General features: G+C 42.2%; 1 protein-coding gene across 3 annotated transcripts in view; it reads right to left on the reverse strand.

The window, feature by feature from the left end:
- Positions 1-5,425: 5,425 nt before the first annotated feature.
- TNFSF13B (TNF superfamily member 13b) overlaps positions 5,426-21,387 on the reverse strand; it is a 30,400-nt gene continuing 14,438 nt past the window's right edge. For 2 of the 3 annotated variants that reach the window (XM_043478227.1, XM_043478226.1), the window contains exons 3-6: positions 18,638-18,694; positions 10,729-10,841; positions 10,492-10,642; positions 5,426-7,309 (exon numbers count right to left, since the gene is read on the reverse strand). In XM_043478227.1, coding sequence (XP_043334162.1) covers positions 7,197-7,309; positions 10,492-10,642; positions 10,729-10,841; positions 18,638-18,694 — 434 coding nt within the window. In that variant the 3' untranslated portion in view covers positions 5,426-7,196. The remainder of the gene's footprint in view (positions 7,310-10,491; positions 10,643-10,728; positions 10,842-18,637; positions 18,695-21,387) is intronic. The other variant, XM_043478228.1, reaches the window with a different exon arrangement.

Consider the following 21,387-nt stretch of genomic DNA (forward strand, 5'->3'; position numbering starts at 1 on the left):
CGATGGGCATGAGTTTGAGTAAACTCCAAGAGTTGGTGATGGACAGGGAGGCCTGGCGTGCTGCAGTCCATGGGGCCGCAAAGAGTGGACACGACTGAGCCCCTGAACAACTACAGTTCATTTAGTTGCATTGTGCTGATTCGTTTCAATCGTGTCTGACTCTCGGCGACCCTATGGACTGTGTAGCCTGCCGTGTTCCTCTGTCCATGGGATTCTCCAGGCAAGAATACTGGAGCGGGTTGCCATTTCCTCCTCCAAGGGGGTCTTCCCAACCCAGGGATTGAATCCACGTCTCCACCATTGGCAGCCAGGTTCTTTACCACTAGCGCCACCTAGGAAGGCTGAATACTGGAGTGGGTAGCCATTCCCTTTCCCAGGGGATCTTCTAGATCCAGGGATGGAATCCAGGTCTCCTGCATTGCAGGCAAATTCTTTACCATCTGAGCTACTAGGGAAGCCCAATACAAATAGACTATTCACTTTAGTTGTGTTAAAGCTGAAGCTCCAATACTTTGGCCATGTGATGCAAAGAGCTGACTCATTAGAAAGAGCCTGATGCTGGGAAAGATTGAAGGCAGGAAGAGAAGGGGATGATAGAGGACGAGATGGTTGGATGGCGTCACCAACTCAATGGACATGAGTTTGAGCAAACTCTGGGAGATGGGGAAGGACAGGGAAGCCTGGTGTGCTGCAGTCCATGGGGTCACGGAGTCAGACACGACTGAGCAACTGAACAACAATTAGTTGTTTTAGCATTCCCTCTGGTGGTTGTGCATGGGTATGACATCTCTACCAAGCACAGGTAAGGCTGTGTTTCCAAAGGAATGAGAAACAGGAATTTCAAAGTAATCCCTTGAGAGTTTGGCAATTACTTCCTGGCCAGGTGACTATGTATCTCTGATCCGATGTGATGAATAGGATGCTTCACTTCGGTGTTCGTCCCCCAAAATCATAACTCCATCCGAATCATGAGAAAAGTACCAGACAAATCCAAACAGGGTCATCCTACAGAACACCTACCCAGAACTCCTCAGAATAGTAGGACCAGGAAAACAAGGGCCGTCCGAGAAACCCGCACAGACTAGAGAAGGTGACAGAGACATGGCAACTGCGTGAAGTGAGGCGCCCTTGCTGGTATCCAGGAGGGAAAAGAGCAGCGCTGGAAAATCAATAAAATTGCAATAAAGTGTTCAATTCAGTTCAGTCGCTCAGTCATGTCTGACTCTCTGTGACCCCATGGACTGCAGCACGCCAGGCTCCTCTGTCCATGGGATTCTCTAGGCAAGAATACTGGAGTGGGCTGCCATTTCCTTCTTCAGGGGATCTTCTTGACCCAAGGATCGAACCCGGCTTTCCTGCATTGTAGGCAGATTCTTACTGTCTGAGCCACAAAGGAAGCCCTAAGAAAGACAAACTGCCCTCTCTGGGGTACGTTTCACCTCTTTACAGATTGAGAAGGTTTCTTTCTTTCCCCCTGCCTCCCTCCACTTCTTCCTCTTCGTCCTTTTTTTCATGTTTTTCCCTCTTGTACAGAAATGTCTAGTGACCTTGGGAGATACAGAGGCTTTTTCACCTGTTGTGCAAAAGACTCAGTCAACAGGGCAATGGCGAGTTCAGGAGGAAGCCAGAGACAGCCTCAGACGGAGCTTCAGAGACAACGACATCCGCCTCCTGCTGGCCTGGGCACGGCCGAGCTGGGCTGTCCCTGGGCGTGGGGTCGTCCATGGCCCCGGGCCAGCCTGTGGAGCCCTCCGCTGCCCCCAGAAGGGAACCTGGAGAGGAGACGGGGATCTCACAGAAGCCTGGAGACCGTGGAGCCCCTCTAACCTTGATGGACCTGTGAGAGTGAATCAGGTTTGTACACATGTACAAGTCAATTTAGAAAAGTGAATGAGCCCACTGGTAATCCGGAATAAATTCTATTCATAATCCTGGTACAGGCCAGAGAGATAACACCAGGCCAAAGAGAGCCCCAGCGTCTGCAGCAAAGCAGAGGGCACCTGCCTGGCTGAAGTCAGCCAAAAAAAAAAAAAAACTAGCCCCAGCAATTGTGGTCTCAGATAGCCCATTCGGTGTGATTTTCTGGAAATTGTTTATTATTCAGGAAATTTTTTGGAAGTACTAACTGAAGCAGGGCATACAATCTATATCATAACAATGCATTCCCGTAACATTGACATATACACTGGGCTTCCCCGGTGGCTCAGACGGTAAAGAATCTGCCTGCAATGCAGGAGACCCTGGTTTAATCCCTGGGTCAGGAAGATCCCCTGGAAAAAGCAATGGTTACCCACTCCAGTATTCTTACCTGGAGTATTCCGTGGACAGAGGAGCCTGGCGGGCTCCAGTCCACAGGGCCGCAAAGAGTTGAACAGGACTGAGTGGCTGACACTTTGGGGCTTCCCTGGTGTCTCAGGAGCTAAAGAATCTGCCTGCAGTGACGTGTAGACGGTACTGCGTGTAAAATAGAGAGCTGTGGGGACCTGCTCTAGAGCACGGGGGGCTCAGCTTGTTGATGACCTAGACATGTGGAAAGAAGCCTAAAGAGGGAGGCGAGACATGCATATATGTAGCTGACGCACGTTTTTGTGCAGCAGAGACTAGCATTGTAAAGCAATTATACTCCAGCTTAAAAAATAAAAACAACAAAAAAATACACGTGCACTCCTACCTACAGATCCAGCAGAAATAAGTACCTAGGGGTCCTCAAAATATTTTCAGAGAATATTCACAGTGCAGAGAATATTCACAGAAACATAACTCATAATAGCCTCAAACAGGAAGTAGCCCAAAGGTCTTCCAATAGTAAGACAGACACATATAGTGTAATATAATCGCAAAATGAAATTCTACTCAGCCAAGAAGGAGAATGATCTGTCTCTATAGAAAACAGCGTGGAAGGGTTTCACAAAGTGGTGGCAGATGTTCAAAAGCTTACATGCTGTAAGCTGCCGTCTCTATAAAATCCAAATGGCAAAACTCTACCTCAAGGACAGAAGTAGGAATGGTGATCTCTGAAGGTTGGAGAGGAGGTGACAGACTTTGGGGTGCTGGCGAGATTGGGGTGCTGAGATTGGGGAGGTGATTTCAGGAGGGGGTCCACTTTGTGAAAACATATCACCAGGCTGTGCCCTTACGATTCTTAGTATTATCGCACGTATATTATAATCCCTCTCCAAGGTTGCAAAAGAAAACAGCCGTATTTCTGAAGGAAGTGTAAATGTCCTGTTTCATGTCTTAAGTCTAGATGTTTATATTAGAAAACAACTAGAAAATGATGAAGCAATATGGCGGCCAAACCAAACACGTCCAGGCTCTCTGGTGGTCTCCTAGAGCAGGAGCGTCTTCAGAGTAATGTCTCCTGGTTCGGGATTCAAAGGGCAAAAGGATTCTTAAGTTCTTCTCTTGACAGGTTGCTGTGCCCTTAACAAAGCACCCTGGGAGGACCTTCTCTGCAGAACCTGGAGGATGGAGGGATTCCTCCAGGTGTCAGTGAGGATTGCACCATGACTTCCTCGGGATGCTCGGCTCAGTCATTCAGGGCCCACACTTTCCTTGGGCTCCAAAATCATTGTGGATAGTGACTGCAGCCATGAATGCTGCATTCATGAATGCAAACATTAAAAGATGCTTGCTCCTTGGAAGAAAAGCTATGACAAACCTAGACAGCGTATTTAAAAGCAGAGACATCACTTCTCCAACAAAGGTCTGTCTAGACAAGGCTATGGTTTTTCCAGTGGTCATGTATGGAGGTGAGAGCTGGACCATAAAGAAGGCTGAGTGCTGAAGAATTGGTGCTTTTGAACTGTGATGTTGGAGAAGACTCTTGAGAGTCCCTTGGACAGCAAGGAGATCCAACCAGTCCATCCTAAAGGAAATCAGTCCTGAATATTCATTGGAAGGACTGATGCTGAAATGCCACTTCTTTGGCCACCTGATGCAAAGAGCCAACTCACTGGAAAAGATCTTTCCCTGATGCTGGGAAAGACTGAAGGCAGGAGGAGAAGGGGATGACAGAGGATGAGACAGTTGGATGGCATCACCAACTCGATGGACATGAGTTTGAGCAAACTCTGGGAGATGGGGAAGGACAGGGAAGCCTGGCGTGCTGCAGTCCACAGGGTCGCAAAGAGTCGGACACGACTGAGCGACTGAACAACAGCTGGGTGGTTATTCAGCATCACGAATCTTGAATTTGGATTCAAGACAGAAGAATATCTGGCCTGGGCCCATGTACTTAAGCCTTAGAAATTTTCTTTGGTAGGAAATCCCAAGATAACATTGTTTTCTGCTAAAATTAATTGCAGGAAAGAGAGAGAAGGGTGAACCTGGGCAGGAGCACTGACTGTTGCAGTGAATGTCCTGCACAGATCTCTGTATCTACCTGACCTTTTTTTGAATTTATTTTTTGTTGAAGTATAGTTGATTTACATATGTTGTGTTAATTTCTGCTGTACTCAGCAGTGACTCAGTTATACATTCTTTTCCATGATGGTTTATCACAGGATATTGAACACAGTTCCCTGTGCTATATGGTAGGACCCTGTGGTTTATCCATCTATATCCATCTATATCCTAGTTTGCATCTGCTAATCCCAGATTCCACCCCATCGCTCTCCCATCGCCCTCCCCCTTGGCAACCATAAGTCTATTCTCTGTGTCCCTGATTCTGTTTCTGTTCCGTAGATCGGCTCATTTGTGTCATATTTTAGATTCCACATAGGAGTAATGTCATATGGTATTTGTCTTTCTCTTTCCGATTTAATTCTACTTCCTGATGGCTACATAAGCTTTAATTCAACCAATGTCTGATTTTCCTCACAATTTCACTTACAAGGAAGAGAAGAGTCACATTTTAATGCTGGGTGGAGCGGAAAGTAAAAAATTTTAAAACTATTTTATGTGGCTGAATTCCACATCTGCTGACAAAATATGCTAAGTCATTTAAAAAGCAAAACGCTGCAAGCTGTAGATTACAAGAGCTTATGGCCCAAGCCTGTCGTCATCGTATTATCTTTATTTACCCTGTGCGTGTTTCAGTTAAGTCGCTTCAGTTGTGTCCGACTCTGCAGCCCCATGGACTGTAGCCCGCCAGGCTCCTCTGTCCGTGGGGTTCTCTAGGCAAGAATCCTGGAGTGGGTTGCCATGCCCTCCTCCAGGGGATCTTCCCCACCAGGGATCAAACCTGCATTTCTTACATTTCCTGCATCAGCAAGACGGTCCTTTACCATTAGCTCCACTTGGGAAGCCCTTATTTAACCCAGGTCCTAAGAAATATTTAATGTATAACTTCATATATATAGTATTGAAGTAAACAAATTCTTTTTGAAATAAAAAAACATATTTATGATTTCAGATACTTTACATCACAAACTAACACACATACACACGCTACTTTATAATGTTTTATCATTTATGCACCTAATTTTTTTTTATCATTTTAGTCTTTTTTAATTGAAGTATGATTGATTTACAATATTGTGTTAATTTCTATAAAGCAAAGTGACTCAATTGTACACATATATACATTTTTTTCATACTCTTTTCCATTATGGTTTATCACAGGATATTGAATATCATTCACTTTGTGCACCTAATTTTTATGACAACATTCAGTGTTACAGAGAGAAACCAAAAGATGAATGGCATAAGACAAACAATTCAAAAATGAGGCAAAGGCACTGACGTTTTTTATTGGGCAATCCAACTAGCAGCAACACTAAGAATCTCTCTAACTTCCTTCTAGTATCGAAACTTCTACCCCACCTATCACTTCTTTTTTCATGATAATATTGTAAAACAAATAAATTGCAGAACATATTTTATTTTAACCCCAAAGCTGAAACCATAGGAATCAGAATGCTGAACAAAGTTTAATTTTAGACACAAAATACCAACAAGTTTGTTTTGAAAAAATACCTTTAAAAATATTTTAATGTAAACTGGGGAAAACTAGTGTAGATGAGGGTCTGTTTTTCCATCTGTTTAAACAATGAAGTAAACTGTGTAAACTGATGACATTTTAAAAAGTGAAACAAATGATGTTATAAAAGATAAGTATTATGATATTCTCAAAAATGGTTCTTTATAAGCTGAAAATCAGGACAATGTCTTTTGGCGTGTGATAATGGGGTCACAAAGAGTCAGACACAACTTAGTGACTGAACAACAAAAACAACAACAATCTTTAGAACAGCACATGATATATGCCCTACTCAGGATGCCAAGAACTTTAATTTATCCTCAACTTCTGTAAAGCTATCAACATGAGTATTTTTTAAAGGCTGGGATATGTGAACTACAATAGCAGCAGTTTAAAACAGAAGAAAGGAAATATAGGGAGATGATATTACATTATTACAACTGTATTTATTAACTTCTATGGCAGATTTTATTTTTATGAAAAACCACGAGGGTTACTTTTTTCAATGAACGTTTACATGCATGAGTTGAAAATATATTAAAAGTTTCCGAAGTAACTGAAATTAGCTGTAAAAAATACTCTGAAGTGTAGGCACATGAGAGAATGATTTCCCTTCTGTGAAACATGTCACAGAGTGTTCCAGCGGGTAAGGTATAATATTAGAGCTAGAACTGCAAACTTGAAATAAACCTAAAAGACTTAAATAGTACCAGTATCCTATTTTGAGTCCGATTATCTAATACGATATTTAAATTTAAACTTTCAGTTACTTTTTCATGTACAGAATGCAAGATTTCGCTACCTTTTTTTTTTTTCGTTTCCTCAGGATTAATAGAAGAGGGTATTTAACATAAAAATAGAGGATAAATCCTGAGATTTCCCCCCAAATGTCTTCATGTCCTACAGTCACAAGCTCTGTTGCACAGCAAACAGTGGAATATCATTTTGGAAGAAACAATCACCGCCCCTTTGAATCTTGTGCTTCTTCCAAGGCAAGAAGCACTAAGTTGTTCAACGTGGCATTATAGTGTAAGTCTTCCTAATTCTATTTTTCCGTAAATGGGCTCTAGTTCTCGTAATTCACATGACACCCTTTGGCTGTGGTTGTCTGTTAAATTTCCTGTTTTGGTCCAGTTGCAGCAAACCAAACAAACAGCTCCCAGAAAAGGCTATGGTAACTACTTTGTTTTCCTTCTGGCATTTCCAGTTAAGTGCTCTCTCTCTAGAGGCACAGAGAAGGGAAGAAAAGAGCCACACACGAGGTGTGAGCAGGTCACAGAAGCTTCAGGGCTCCAAAAAACGTGCCATCTCCATCTCGGGATATCTTAGCATCTTCCCGGGGTATTGCCAGTTGGAGTTCATCTCCTTCCTCCAGCTTCGCGATGCCTGCAGAGGAATGATTGGCAACAACTTGAAGCCGTTGTGCGGGTAAAGAAGAGGGGAGGGCAGAACGTTAAAGACGACGACTTGGTTTTGGGAAAAACACTTCACACAGGCATTCACTTTTCACATTACAGCAGTGGGTTTCTAGACCAGTTATTATTCTACTTGCCTAAAAATTTTTTTTAAAAAATAGTAAAAGAAATGAGCAGAAGGAGTTATAAAAGACACACGAATATGTGGGGTCGGCCAACATGTTCGCATGGTTTTTTCTGCAAGATGTTATGGAGAACCCGAGGGAACTTTATGCCAACCCAGTATCACCTACTGTTGACAAAACGGAGCATCCAAATATGAACCAAAAGTCTAACTATAAGAAAAAAAGTTTAGTAAATCATAGCACATCCCAAGATGGAATATTATAAAGTTAAAAGCGGCTTTGCTTCACTTCACTGACAAGGGAAACTTTAAAAAATAATGTTAAATAAAAATACAAAAATATGCACGCACACACACTGCATAGCCCTAAATATGCTTCAAATGTGCATATAATGTGTGAATTATTAGAAAGTAAAAAACAAAACACCACTTATTAACAAAACACATCTGCTAGCAGAGTCTTTCTGTAGAGTCCAGACTATGGAATTAGGAGTCACTCAGATTGCTTTTTATAGTCCTTTATATTTTGTGTTTCCTTAAATGACCATAACCTGTCTTTATAATCAAAAGTAACAAGATAATTAGCTTCTCAGAACTGATCAATTAATCTGCATGTGCCTAATTTACAATTACGTAGCCTGTGATTCAGGAATACAAAATGCAACTCAGGAACTACACTCAGTATATCAGGTCATTCCTGACCCCATTTTAAAAGAAAAATATGAAGAAAAAAAATTAAGAGGAGGAGAGGCAGAGAAGAAAACCGAGGAACAAACAAACATCATATTGACACAACTGAATTGTCAAACTTTGAACTAATAATTTTAAGAGCAGTCGCCCTGTTTCATGAGCAAGCCGTGAAAATGTATTTACAGAAGCACATCTACCCTAACCGCAATTCCACTGTCAAGCCCCAAACACCTGGGTTTCCCCCAACTACAGCCAGTGAGTATTTATTCACTGAACATTTCAGATATCCCAGACACCTTCGCAGACATGTATGGGGCAGTGATCAGAATGATCAAAGAGTCTGTCTTCCAGGATCTTGTTTTTTGATAACAGACCAAGACAGACAGTAACAAACAGTAACAGAAGAACTTAGATATTATTAAGGGTAAAGTGCACTCTTTCCCATGGTATTTGGTGATTACATTAAGTAGTTAAAAAAAAAAAGATTGAAGTGATTTGTTGAATGGATTAGTCATTGTCACAGATATTCAAGATAATCTAATAATTTGACAAAGGCTATAGATCACAGATTATTTGGTAACAGTAACTCTCAAAGTCAGTGTGAATTAGCTACTTTTCAAAGTAGGTCCTACTTAAAATTTCAACACTGAGTTACTGGCTATTTCAGTTCTTCCAGATGGTAGCAATCGCTAATTTGTTAATGACATGATGAATAAGATTCAGTTTCATGTACAAGAAAGGTTCCTTGGTGTGATACTGAGCTCTTCAAATGGACCATTTTAATTTTTTTCAGATTATTATGGAAACACTTTATACACCAATGTGTAGCTTTTAATGATTTTAAACAAATTTGCTCTAGAACAGATAAAAACTGCAAACCTGAAATTTCCTAGAGAACCCTTTTTGTAAGTGATGCTAAGCTATTAGCACTGAGAAATATCTTTAAGGTCAAGTTATTTATTCTTAAAAAACAAGGCTAGAAAGTAACATGGAGGAGCTGATGATCAGAAAAATTTATAAAGGAGTATGTTGTAAAGCTCTAAGTGCTAATTAATGTAAATAAACAACAGGCCGAAGTGACCTCACCATTTACAGATATTTTGCAACAAGAAATACTGGTTACCACAGGCTGCAGGGTAGCAGTTCTCTATGAAAATTAGGGAATTCAAATCTAAGCAAACTTCCTCAACACCCCGTCAGAGCTATTTATGGCTGCAGGTCCAGGATGACCAGCGTCTCTGCTATCCTTTCTGTCTTGACCCCTTGTGCATTTCTCAGTAAGAGCCTTTGGAACACACAGCTTCAGATCACACAGCCAACCTCCACTCCATGTTCCACAGTCATTCATGCTGTCTGGAAGGGAGGACCTTCCCTGGGGTCATGAGTGGAGCTGTCAAAACCAGCAGAGAGAAATAAATGTGTTTAAGGCAACTTTTTTTTTTTTTTTCAAGTACTGGCCTTGATTAGTTTGAAATTACCCCCAAATAAAATGAAGGCTTTGATGGCAATTCATTTGGCTGAGATGGTTGGATGACATCACTGACTCAGTGGACGTGAATTTGAGCAAACTCCGGGAGATTAATGAAGGACAGGGGAGCCTGGCGTGCTGCAGTCCATGGGTTCCAAAGAGTTAGACGTGGCTTAGCGGCTGAACAGCAATGATAACGGACGGCAATTACAGCCCCAACAGACCTGAAATGAAGACAGCTCGCACGTTCCCTTTTCTCTCCAGTCCTCTGGCCCTGAGTTGAAAAGCAGGCTCACTCCTACCCTTTCGCATCCCAACCGTATCCATCCGGTGGCCAGTGACCCCAGAAGAGAACAGTGCCTCTGGACCTGACATTCAAAACTGGCCAAAGGGCATTTCTTCCACAGGAGGGAGGTAAAGAAGAGGCAAGATTCCCTGACTCCCGCCCGGGGCAGACTGGCTCATTTAAACCAAGTTCTGGAGTTGACCAGCCGGGCATCCCCGGACAATGTGCCTACCTCTCTGTGTCTCAGGCCCCACCCCGCTTCCTTAAGGAGGATTAGAGCAGGGAGCACGGGGGGATGTGCCTGGCATAGGTCATCATTCTCCTATGATGCAAGCACTCTTCTCACAGCTCCAAGGAAACACAGCTCACTCTAGAGTGGATCACTGTGAAGCTACTGCCCTTTCTAAATGTATATAAAAATGACAAACTTATTATTAATTAGTTAGCTAATAATCAAATTAAAATCCAAAGTAATGATTGCATCTGTCTCTCTCAAAACAGACTAACTTATCATATGAGATCACAAAAACCGCACAGTATACTGAGGACTGTCTTTCTGTCTATGTATATAGAACTATTATTTACCAGCTGAGTAACAGGAATTATTGGGTAGTGTTTCAGGCATGTTTTGAATACATCGAAACAAAGTCACCAGACTCAGTTCGTCCCCAAAGACATGGACTTTTTTCCTCTGTATTAGGTGTCCCATGGCAAACGTGTTATCGGTGTATAAAACCTGGGAAACAAACCAAAGAACTCTGTCAGAAGTCAGCACGAAATGGGGGCATCGGACAGTGGCGGTGGGCGCAGGGTCGAACCTACCTGACCGTAGATAAAGAAGTAGCCTGTCTCTTTGACCAAAATCTTATTCTCTTTTTCTTCTAGGGCTCTTCCTCTTTTAAAGCTGAGAAGCCAAGGAACAAAGGTGTATGCTCCTACAATGAAGAGAACGGTTTTTAAGGAAGAAAAACCCTGAGAAACGCAGTTTTTCACCTCCACTTGAAACAGAGCAGGACTCTATGACCCTTGCCCCCCGATCATGCCTGCCTTTTTTCTGCGGAAAACTTTCGTCAAAGAATAAGTTTAATCAGAGCAGTGAGAAATGCTGCAACAGAGGAGAATAGTCTAAGGAGACTAAATAATAATAGTCATTAAGCACCATCAAGGACATTTAGCTCTTTCTCAAGGGCTATAGATGATATTCTGAGCCACATCCTGTGAGCTGGCTTATAGACACTGAAACCCCAGGTGGAGGATGACCAGGCTGAACCAGGACACGAGCTGCCCCAGTTCCGAGAACTGACCGCAGAGAAATGGGACAGGTGCGCCCGGGACTGAAGACTGTGCCTGAAACGACCAGGATGACGCTGGTCAGACCGCTGAGGACCACTCTGCGGATGCCTGTCAGAGACGACTGTGCTGTTTCTGCATGTAGCCCCCACCCTGACTCTGTCTATAAAAGCTCTCACCCCCGTTTATTAGGGAAGGGGGGAGTGGACAGATGTCCACCTCTCTCCCCCACAAGTTGCCAGCATCTGAAATAAGGCAAACTTTCCTTTCCACCAACTGGCTTGGTTTTTGGCTTTTGAGTGGCGAGCAGCTGGACCCGACACATATACCTTTTGATAACATGCTTAGTTACTAACCTAAGTCTGAAACTTAGAGGAGACGTTCATCTTTTAAAAAAATGACTATCCTCTGGCGGTTTCTCAGCATTATTTACATACTCACCCAGGCCAGCTATCAGATACAGGAACTTGAAAGCAAGCGCTTCATATGTAATGTCTGGGGTTTTGATTCCTTCTGTATTTTAGCAACTTTCATAATAATGTCTAGTCTGGATGGGAGAGTTTGAGGCCAAAGAAAGATCTCTGAATAACACACCGATAGAGATTTGCAGTTTCTCTTTGATTCTGTTGGGGAGGAAGAAAATTTTCCTCTACCCTTCTTTGGCAGGGGGCCGGGGGGCAGGGGTGGTAGAAAGGAGAGATGAGGCAGCAAGGGGGGGCCCCTACAGCTCACCCCTCCTCTCCTAAGTTCCCACACAGGGAGCAGCCCGATCCCCCCAACTTTCTGTTCCCAAAGATGGTCTCCGAGAAACCACTTCCTTTTGTGAAAACCATCTGGTGCCACCCTGAGTAACGACAATCCACCAATAAAGACCCCCCCAGTTACACAGAACAGAGGTAACCTCATCATCACCTGTTTTCATACGACATTATTCTGGGGAAAAGATTATAATGATGTAGCTTTAAATTCTGTTTAGAGATCATGCGCCCACAGCATTCTTTAACGAAGGGTTCTGAAAACACGAGGAAGAATTAATATCAGGGTTGTTATTAAAAATTATAAATACAAGCTGATGACTGAAGGCAATTATTTTCACGTTTTATTCGACACTCTGAACACAGAGGGCTTCTTCTCCCCCTTCAGAGCCACACATATCTTAGATTCCAACTTCTCTGAGCTTGGGGACTGTTCATGTTTAGTTCCCTGCTGTTTCCTCAGGGACTTAAATGATGCCTGACCCAAACCAAATGCAGCAAATATGTATTTAAAGAAATCCTAATCATGGTACTATGAAATTAGTCACTAGCACTCCATGCTTTAAAAGCATCTTACTACCTAGTTGCTGAATCTCTGGGAAATGAAACACTCTCCATCAGAGAGGTAATAAGAAATCTTGAAGTGAAACACGTATTTTTAAGTCTGCATGTTTATATTCTGACTAGACATATTTATCAACTATAAATTTTGTTTACTGTACTTTACATTGATCCCCCATTTCTCTATACCATACTTATACCTAAAGTTAGCCAGTTCTTACCAAATCTCACTGCTATATTGTCAGAAGAGAAAGAAAAGCAAGTCCTTATTAGGCTTATATTCTTATTTTCTCTTTTATTTTTGGCACTTCATCTTATCTTGCTGGAAATATTCTTGTTAATGAGAGAGAATCACTTACTTGTTTTTATGTACTGTGTACATTTCTCCCCCAACCCTGCCCACATACAATAGAGCATGCACACACACACACACACACACACACACACACACACACACACACACTTGGATTACACTCCATCCCGTCTAAGTGGTAAAGAATCCACCTGCCAATGCAGAAGACGCAAGAGATGTGGGTTCGATCCCTGAGTTGGGAAGATCCCTTGGTGTAGGGGATGGCAACCCACTCCAGTATGCTTGCTTGTAAAATTCCATGGACCGAGGAGCCTGGTAGGCTACAGTCCATGGGGCTGTAAAGAGTCAGACACCGCTGGGCACGCATAGATCCCTGTTGCTGACATTGAGGCCAAGCCAATGACTGTCCCACAAGGACAGCTGGAAACCCAAAGGCCAGGATGGAGCCGAGCCCACAGCGTGCACTCCATCAATCTGTGCTGCTAAGTGAGCTTTAAATTTAAGAAAATACACTAAAAAATCAATTAAAAGGTGAAGTAATTATAAATGTAAGCATACATAGTATGTTTCTACACATTAAAACTTAGGTTTTTTTTGCATGCTAGTTAGACCACGGATAGATACATGCTAACAAGAAAACATGCACTAAATGCCTATTCTATAGAAAGCTTCTCTAAGCTAATATGAATCACTCCTTACAGTAGATATTTAAGAATGTGGAAAGGAAAGATTTCAATGACCCCAGATTCTTGCACCTCCTCCTCGTACATAGAAAAGCACTAAAATCATTGAATTTAGATGTCTTTTCTTTGTTTCTTTCTGATTAGCAGTAATCTTTTGCTATTAAAAAAATTACATAAATCCAGGCTTCTCCCTTACTTTGAAATAGTTTCTCAGAGTGGTCTGAGAGGCTGTTTTCTGGGCTATAGTCCTCAGTAAGACACTGAATAAACTCAACTCACAGTTCTTATATTGTGGGGTTTTATTTCAGTCAGTGAAGGTAAATACTAGGAGCATTAATGCTTAATTTTGTTTCCAACAGCTAAAATACTAATATATTTTGGTATATAAAATGTGAACTTCCCAGCTCCACTCAGCTTTAAATACTTGATGTATTTAAATGTCTTTGAAAACTTAACAAATTACTGTGTACATTAATATGTGAAATTAAATTAAAATGACAGTATTCAAGTATAAAAACAATTCACACGTATTTCTGAAAATGCCTGCTTTTAAGAGTAGATCTTTCCTATTCTGATATATGTGAAAGACTTGTAGATAAATTTTAGGACAATACATTTTTATAGGAAAATCACATCTACTTTGCTAATGTTTGTTTTTTATTTTATTTTATGAAAAGGAAACATCCTCCCAATTATTTATACTTCCAGTGTTACTTCCTTAAATAATTAACCATAAAGGCTTCAGACAGCAGCTGTCAATCACAGCTATCACACTTGGCTACTTCTCTTGATTTTCTATTTTATTATCTTAAAATTCCTGGAAATAGTTTTAAAGGAGAAGATACTGATAATATTTCTGAAGACAGATTAAGTGAGCCAAGTCAAGAAACAGGGATTAACTTTTTACTTGGACACATACGTCTGGCAGTGAAATCCACAGTAGGCGTATGACTTTGTAGCTGAGGCAGGACTAGGAAAACCCACAGAAAAAGAAATCAGCCAGGCAGAGCCACACAGGCTGAGCCACCAGAAGGGCGACGGGAGGCCCCGCAGGGCTGTGTGCAGTGGAGAAAAATGACGACGTCTGTGTTTTAGAAACACCGCCGTGTCGCTCCCAGTTGAGAAAAGTGCAAAACTGGAAGCAAGGAAACCAGCCGAGGTGAGAGATGATGCGGGTTTGTACCAGGACGGTGAAGTGGAAATGAAGAGAAACAGATCAGCTCAAATGACATACATGAGGAATCACCAATAAAGTTTCGAGCTTAATGCACTGGCTTCAGGGAAGCAGTCAGGAATGACACCCAGAATTCTGGACTGAAAACTAAAGGCGCAGGCAGCAGACTTACTGGAACAGGGGATACAGGAAGAGGACCAGATGTAGGGGAAAAGTCCAGAGTTCACGCTGAGATGTCACCAAGATCCTCGGGAAGAGGTGTTCAATGGACAGAGGTATAAATAGGCTTGGATCTCAGGAAAGTCTGCTGGCCTAAAGATCTGCATTGCGGCCATCACACACGCTGTTAAGTGACAACATAGAGGACTTAAGGCTGGGAAGAAACCAGAATGAAGATAAGGGGGCTGCATCAGAGGTCTGAAAAACACCCACAGTGAAGGAACCTTTTTAAAAGTTTAAAAAAAGCAGTGGGTAAAAAAGCAAGGAACATGGCTGGAGAAACAAACCAAGAAGAGCACGTGCTTTGAAAAGAAGGGAGGATTTCCCTGATGGTCCAGTGGTTAAGAATCCGCCTGTCAGCGCAGGGGACACGGATTCGATCCCTGGCCCAGGAAGATCCCACATGCTAAGGGGCAATGAGGCCCATGTGCCACGACCACTGAGCCCGCACCCTGGACCCTGCGCTCTGAAACGAGAAGTCACCGCCGTGAAAAGGCTGCACACCGCAACGGGAGGGCAGGCCCCTCTCGCCGCAGCTGGAGAAAGCCCGCACGCAGCAATGAAGACCCAGGGCAGCCAAAAATAAAAGTCAACAATCAAATCTCTTTAATAAAAGGAGGGACTTATCAAGTGTCAAATTCTACCGTGAGATTAAATCTCATCACTGCCTCTATGAAATCATTATGTTGAAAAACCGAAAAGAGACTTCCGCTATCAACCTGACTGCGGGAATCATCTCTCTCCCTTTTCACCTCCCGTAAGCCCTTGCAAGAAACAGATTGATGTCTGTGGTCTGATCTAGACTGATGTCCACATCCTCCAAAATAACTCCAAGGGAGGCTGGAAGTCACTGAGGTCACGCCGAAGCTGAGCATAAAAGTCAGGAGGAGAAGCCGAGGAAATGGTCAAGGCCCGGGAGGCAGCAGAGTTCACAAAGAGTCAGCAAAAAATCAACTCACGGAAGGTGATGAGTCTCTTGTACACATGCAGGAATCTACAGACAATACCGTGTCAGCTGCCAGCTAAGAGGATTCGGGAAATTAGGAGGGAAAAAAGCTCACTTAGAAGAACATAAGAGTTTCAGAAGGGAAAAATGGGCTCTGCACAAAACAAAGTGAGAGGGAAATAAAGAAAGCATTAAGACTTTGAGAAAAGTTGTAGAAGTATAGGAAATAAAAAAACAGGTAAAGAATTAACAGCACGGGAACTTCTCTGGTGGTCCAGCGGCTAAGACCTTGCTCCCGATGCAGGGGGCCCAGGTTCAATCCCCGGACAGGGACCTGGATCCCGCATGCCACAGCTAAGAGCCCGCAGGCTGCAACTGAGGATCCCGCGTGCTGCAATGAAGACAGAAGACCCTACATTCCGCAATTAAGATTCGGCACAGCCAAAAAAAAATCACCAGCGTATACATAATTAGAACCCAGAGAGACATAACTAAAGCAAGAAAAATTCAAGCAGAGCAACCCCTTGGCACTACTGCAGTCTTTAAAGGCCCATTATGTGTCAGAGAAAGTTGATTCAGAGGACCGTCATTAATTTCTTCTTACAGCTGTAACAAATTACCACACACAGTGGCTTAAAACAACACACATTTATCATCTCTCGTTTCAAACATCAGAAGTCTCCCTGGGCAAGAGTCAAGCTGCTGGCAGGTCAGTGCTCCTTCTGAACGCTGGGATGTCCAGCCCTCCGCTCCCCCAGCCTCTACACTTGGCCTGCTTTCCTGGGCTTGCGGCCCCCCAGCCCCACAGGCAGCTGTCTCATCACTCTGAATTCTCCCCTTCTCTGCCTCTGACCCCCTAAGCCCCTGGAGAAGGGCCTCTGTGGTTGTACTGGGGCCACCCGAGTCCAGAGCAGGGGTTGGTGGAGGTCTGGGAGATTAGATGGGGATCTCTGCGTGCCGCACACAGTTGTGACTGACTCTTTGCGACCCCAGGGACTGTAGCCCGCCAGGCTTCTCTGTCGGTGAGATTTCCCAGGCAAGAATATTGGAGTGGGGAGCCATTCCTTTCTCCAGGGCGTCTTCCTGACCCAGGGATTGAACCTGGGTCTCCTGTATTGGCAGGCGGAGTCTTTACCACTAGTGCCACCTGGAGACACCCACGTCATCCAGGATAATATGCCCCAATTCCTTATTTTAATTGTATTTTCAAAGTCCCTTTTGCCAGGTAAAGCAATAAACTTACAGATTTCAGGGATTATGGTGTGGACACATTTGAGGAAATATTTTCCTACCTACCATAATAGTTGACGTTCAATATAAAACAAAATAAGTATTGCACTTTTAAGGTAAATAATTCTTTGCATAACCAGGCAGCGTGTGGGCTAAGCGGCTTTGCTTCAGTCGTGTCTAACTCTTTGCGACCCTGTGGATTGTAACCCACCAGACTCCTCTGTCCATGGGGTTCTCCAGGTTAGATACTGGAGTGGGTTGCCATGCCCTCCTTCAGGGGATCTTCCCCACCCAGGGATCCCACCCGCGTTTCTCATGTCTCCTGCACTGGCAGGCAGGTTCTTTAATACTAGGGCCACCCGGGAAGCCCCAACGAAGTGATATCTTGAGACAAATGACAAAGAGAAAACACAGCATACCAAGATTTCTAGGATGCAGTCAAGCAGTACTGCAGAAACGTCCACACACACTAACATTTATTTACATGTTCGAGATTTACTGGAGTCACAACCCATCACACGGCAAAGGGTCCAGATAAGCCCCGGGACCCTCCCGGGAGGGTCAGCGTGGAGCGGCCGCCACGCCGGGAAGACCAGGGATCTGTGCAGCGCAAGCTCGCAGGGGAGGAGCGGCCGCATCCTTTGGTGTGTGACCAACAGCAGTTCTGGTTTTGGCCAAATGTGTAAAACAACACTTTTCCAAGTTATAATTTTTCATTGGTCCTTTGAATCTTCTTCCGGCTCTATTTTAATTCTTAGGAGACAATTTGCTACCTAATAAAAATTGCAAACATTGGACTTTGGAAAATGTCAAACAACAAGTAATGATAGAATTTCAAGTATTTTAGTATTCGGGTTACATTTAAGATAGAGTCACAGTGAAAAATACAGATGCAAGATAGATTTTACTTGTTCATTTGTTTGTTTTCTGTTTTCCCCTCATAGAAGGTAAATTCTGTGAAAATGGGGACTCACACATGCATTATTCACTGCTAAGCCCCGGTGCCCACACTGTAACTGGAAATTATATGTTTTTAACCAGTACATGTAATCTATAAAGTAATCATTTCACACTGAAGATTTATCACAAAAATGTTACATTTACTTGTACATATTATATACTCCTTGATAAATAATTAATATAAATGTCTATATGTTCAGTTGTATCTTCATCCCATTAAAATATTCTATGACCTAATATAACAGGGGAATGAATATTTCTGAAGATGATCTTGATGCATTATAGAAGCCAAAATCATTTCTAAATAAAAAGCTGACTTTGATTTAGTATTAATTTTGGTTTATCACATGCTAATTATTTAAAATTTCCTAGTATTAGTGTCCTAAAGGTAATTCTCTTTGTTAGGTTATTATAGGGGCCTGAATATTTATTCCCCAATCATTTTAAATGAATTTATTATCTTAAATCTGATTATAAGAAGTTTTGAGGCAGATCATTGATCTGAGATGGAGTTCAAATACAATTTTGGGGCATGAAATGTACAGGTAATTGGACTGAACTGAATTCTAAGTGGAAACATTCCTGTGAATACTTGATTACCTTTTCGTATAGTAGGCGTGTCACTGTCTGCAATCAACTGCAAGCAGTCTTGAGTGACTGAAAAGCAAAAATATATCATCTTAGTTACATGAATAAAAATAGTGAGGGAACAAAGACGGCCAAGAATACAAAGCTACAAACCCACTCTTCCAATGGCCCCTAATCAATTATATCAACACTTTCTGCCTACATGCTGTCCTTAAAATTACTTTAGGAAATACGCCCACAGATTTCAATATAACTTGTACTTGAAATGCAACATGTATATACTTGAAAAGTATTTTCAAAGAGTTTAGAAAAACTCTATGCTATTGAAATATAGTACTTTTTAAAATTTTTTTGCCAACAAGTGAAGTCGTGTCTGACTCTTTGTGACCCCATGGACTGTAGCCCACCAGGCTCCTCCATCTATGGAATTTTTTAGGCAAGAGTACTGGAGTGGGTTGCCATTTCCTTCTCCAGGGGATCTTCCCGACCCAGGGATCAAACCTGGGTCTCCCGCATTGCAGGCAGATGGTTTACCCTCTGAGCCACCAGGGAATCCCATCTAAACAATTTAGCTGAACTTATTCTAAAACATATGCCTGTAGAGAAAGAAAGTTTAGCTACTGTCATTTCTTCTCCAATTCCTTCAAATATATGAGCCAAATGATTAGATTACTCTAAAATGATTTTTTGTTTAAAAAAAAAATCTAGCATTAAATCATAACTCACTAGTACTGAAAATACCACTATTAACATTACTGAAAATAAAAATAATTGCTAACATTTATTGAGCTAGTACAAATCCAGGCAACTTCACAAAAATCCTAAGAATTACATACTGGAAATTACATCTTGGAAAATGTAAACAACTTGTCCAGTCCCCAGGGATAGAAAGTGACAGGGCCTGAATTTAATCATGCCTGTTTCACTCTGGAGCCAAAGTAAGGCTTTTGGTAAAATGTTTGGGACTAGAAAGAGAAGGAGAGCTATGACATCTTTTTAAGATAAAATAGAAGATTTCCCTAGGCAGCTGCATTACCAGTGAAGCATCTGGGACACATCCACTCACATCTATTCACATTGCACATTGCATACAGAATATTCCACCGAGTGCACCAAAGAATATGCAGTATGAAAGTCACTCATATTCAACTCTGTATAGTCCATGGTATTCTCCAGGCCAGAATACTGGAGTGGGTAGCCTTTCCCTTCTCCAGGGGATCTTCCCAACCCAGGTCTCCCACATTTCAGGCAGATTCTTTACCAGCTGAGCCACCAGGAAAGCTCAAGAATACTGGAGTGGGGAGCCTATCCCTTCTCCAGGGGATCTTCCTGACACAGGAATCAAACCGGGGTCTCCTGCATTTCAGGCAATGCTTTACCAACTGAGCTATCAGGGAAGCCCAAAAGAATATATAGCTATTCTATTAAATGAAGACAGTGCCTTCAGGTTAAAAGCAAAATAGGGACTCTGTCTGTAGGAGAAGAAAGCACAGCAGTATCTATGAAAAACATGGGATATGGAGCTAAGTGTGCCTATTTTAAATTAAGAAAATATTAGTTTAGATTATTTTATACCATGCCTCTTACTCAAAGTAAGCATGCTTTAAAAACATGCTTCACAATGTATACGTTTTAAGAGCTTATTAACACAGTGGAGAGTTCCCATTGCAGATCATTAGCGGAAACCATGGAATAACAGATGTAATAATTATGATACTCTGAAGCTATGCAAATGCACAGGCCTAAAAAGAACGCTGTTAAAGACAGTGATCACATAAGAAAATCTGCTAGGAAATTGTCTTTGGTGTTTAAAGCAGAACCGTAATGTTAAAAACTGCAATCCTTTTTAACCATAAGATGTTTCTAATACATTTTTACATTAATCTGATGGTTTGGATAGGAGCAGAACATTTTGGCTATCTTGTGGCTCTTTTTTTTTTTAATTTCTTTTTATTGGAGTATAGTTGATTTACAATGTTCTGTTAGTTTCAGGTGTATAGCAAAGTGAGTCAGTTATACATATGCTTCCCTATTGGCTCAGATGGTAAAGAATCTGAGAGTCAATTCCTAGGCAGGTTGATAAGAAGTCGGGGGTCCCCGAGGAGGAGACAGGGGTCTGGAATTCTCAAGGAGGAGGCAATGACAGACTTTTTTTTTTTTCCTCTACATTTCTTAGTCTTAGTCACATAAAAAAAATTTTTTTTTCTTTAAGCCCGGAACTGATGATTACACAATTCAGTTTAAACTCTGTACTAGGGATTATATAACAACAGTGTATCCTGGTTGAGGACAGTTTCTCCTTCCTGAAAACCTTCTGACTAATCCTGATGTTTTAGCATGTGTATTATGGGAGAGGGTCTGGTAGGATCTTTCTACTGTTAAGTTCTAATCCTGTTATCCTAAAATGTAAATTGTGGGACTGGGTCTGGTAAAATTTTTACAACCTTGAGACATTCTTTTGATTCATTGTAATAACTAATTTAAAAAGTGTACAGCTCCCTTGCTAACACTAGTGAGGGGGGCACTCTCCATCCTCCTTCTGATGTCTACATCAGAAGCTTTCTCTCTCCCTTTTTGTACTTTAATAAAACTCTGCTACACAAAAGCTCTTGAGTGATCAAGCCTGGTCCCTGGGCCCAAAGCTAAATCATCTTCTTTGGAGATCACGAATCCAACATTGTTCACCGTAAACTATCAAATCCGCCTGCAATGCTGGAGACCTGGGTTCAATCCCTGGGTGGGGAAGATCCTCTGGAGGAGGG

The sequence above is a fragment of the Cervus canadensis genome, chromosome 9, assembly GCF_019320065.1.
Source record: "Cervus canadensis isolate Bull #8, Minnesota chromosome 9, ASM1932006v1, whole genome shotgun sequence".
NCBI classification, from domain to species: Eukaryota; Metazoa; Chordata; class Mammalia; order Artiodactyla; family Cervidae; genus Cervus; species Cervus canadensis.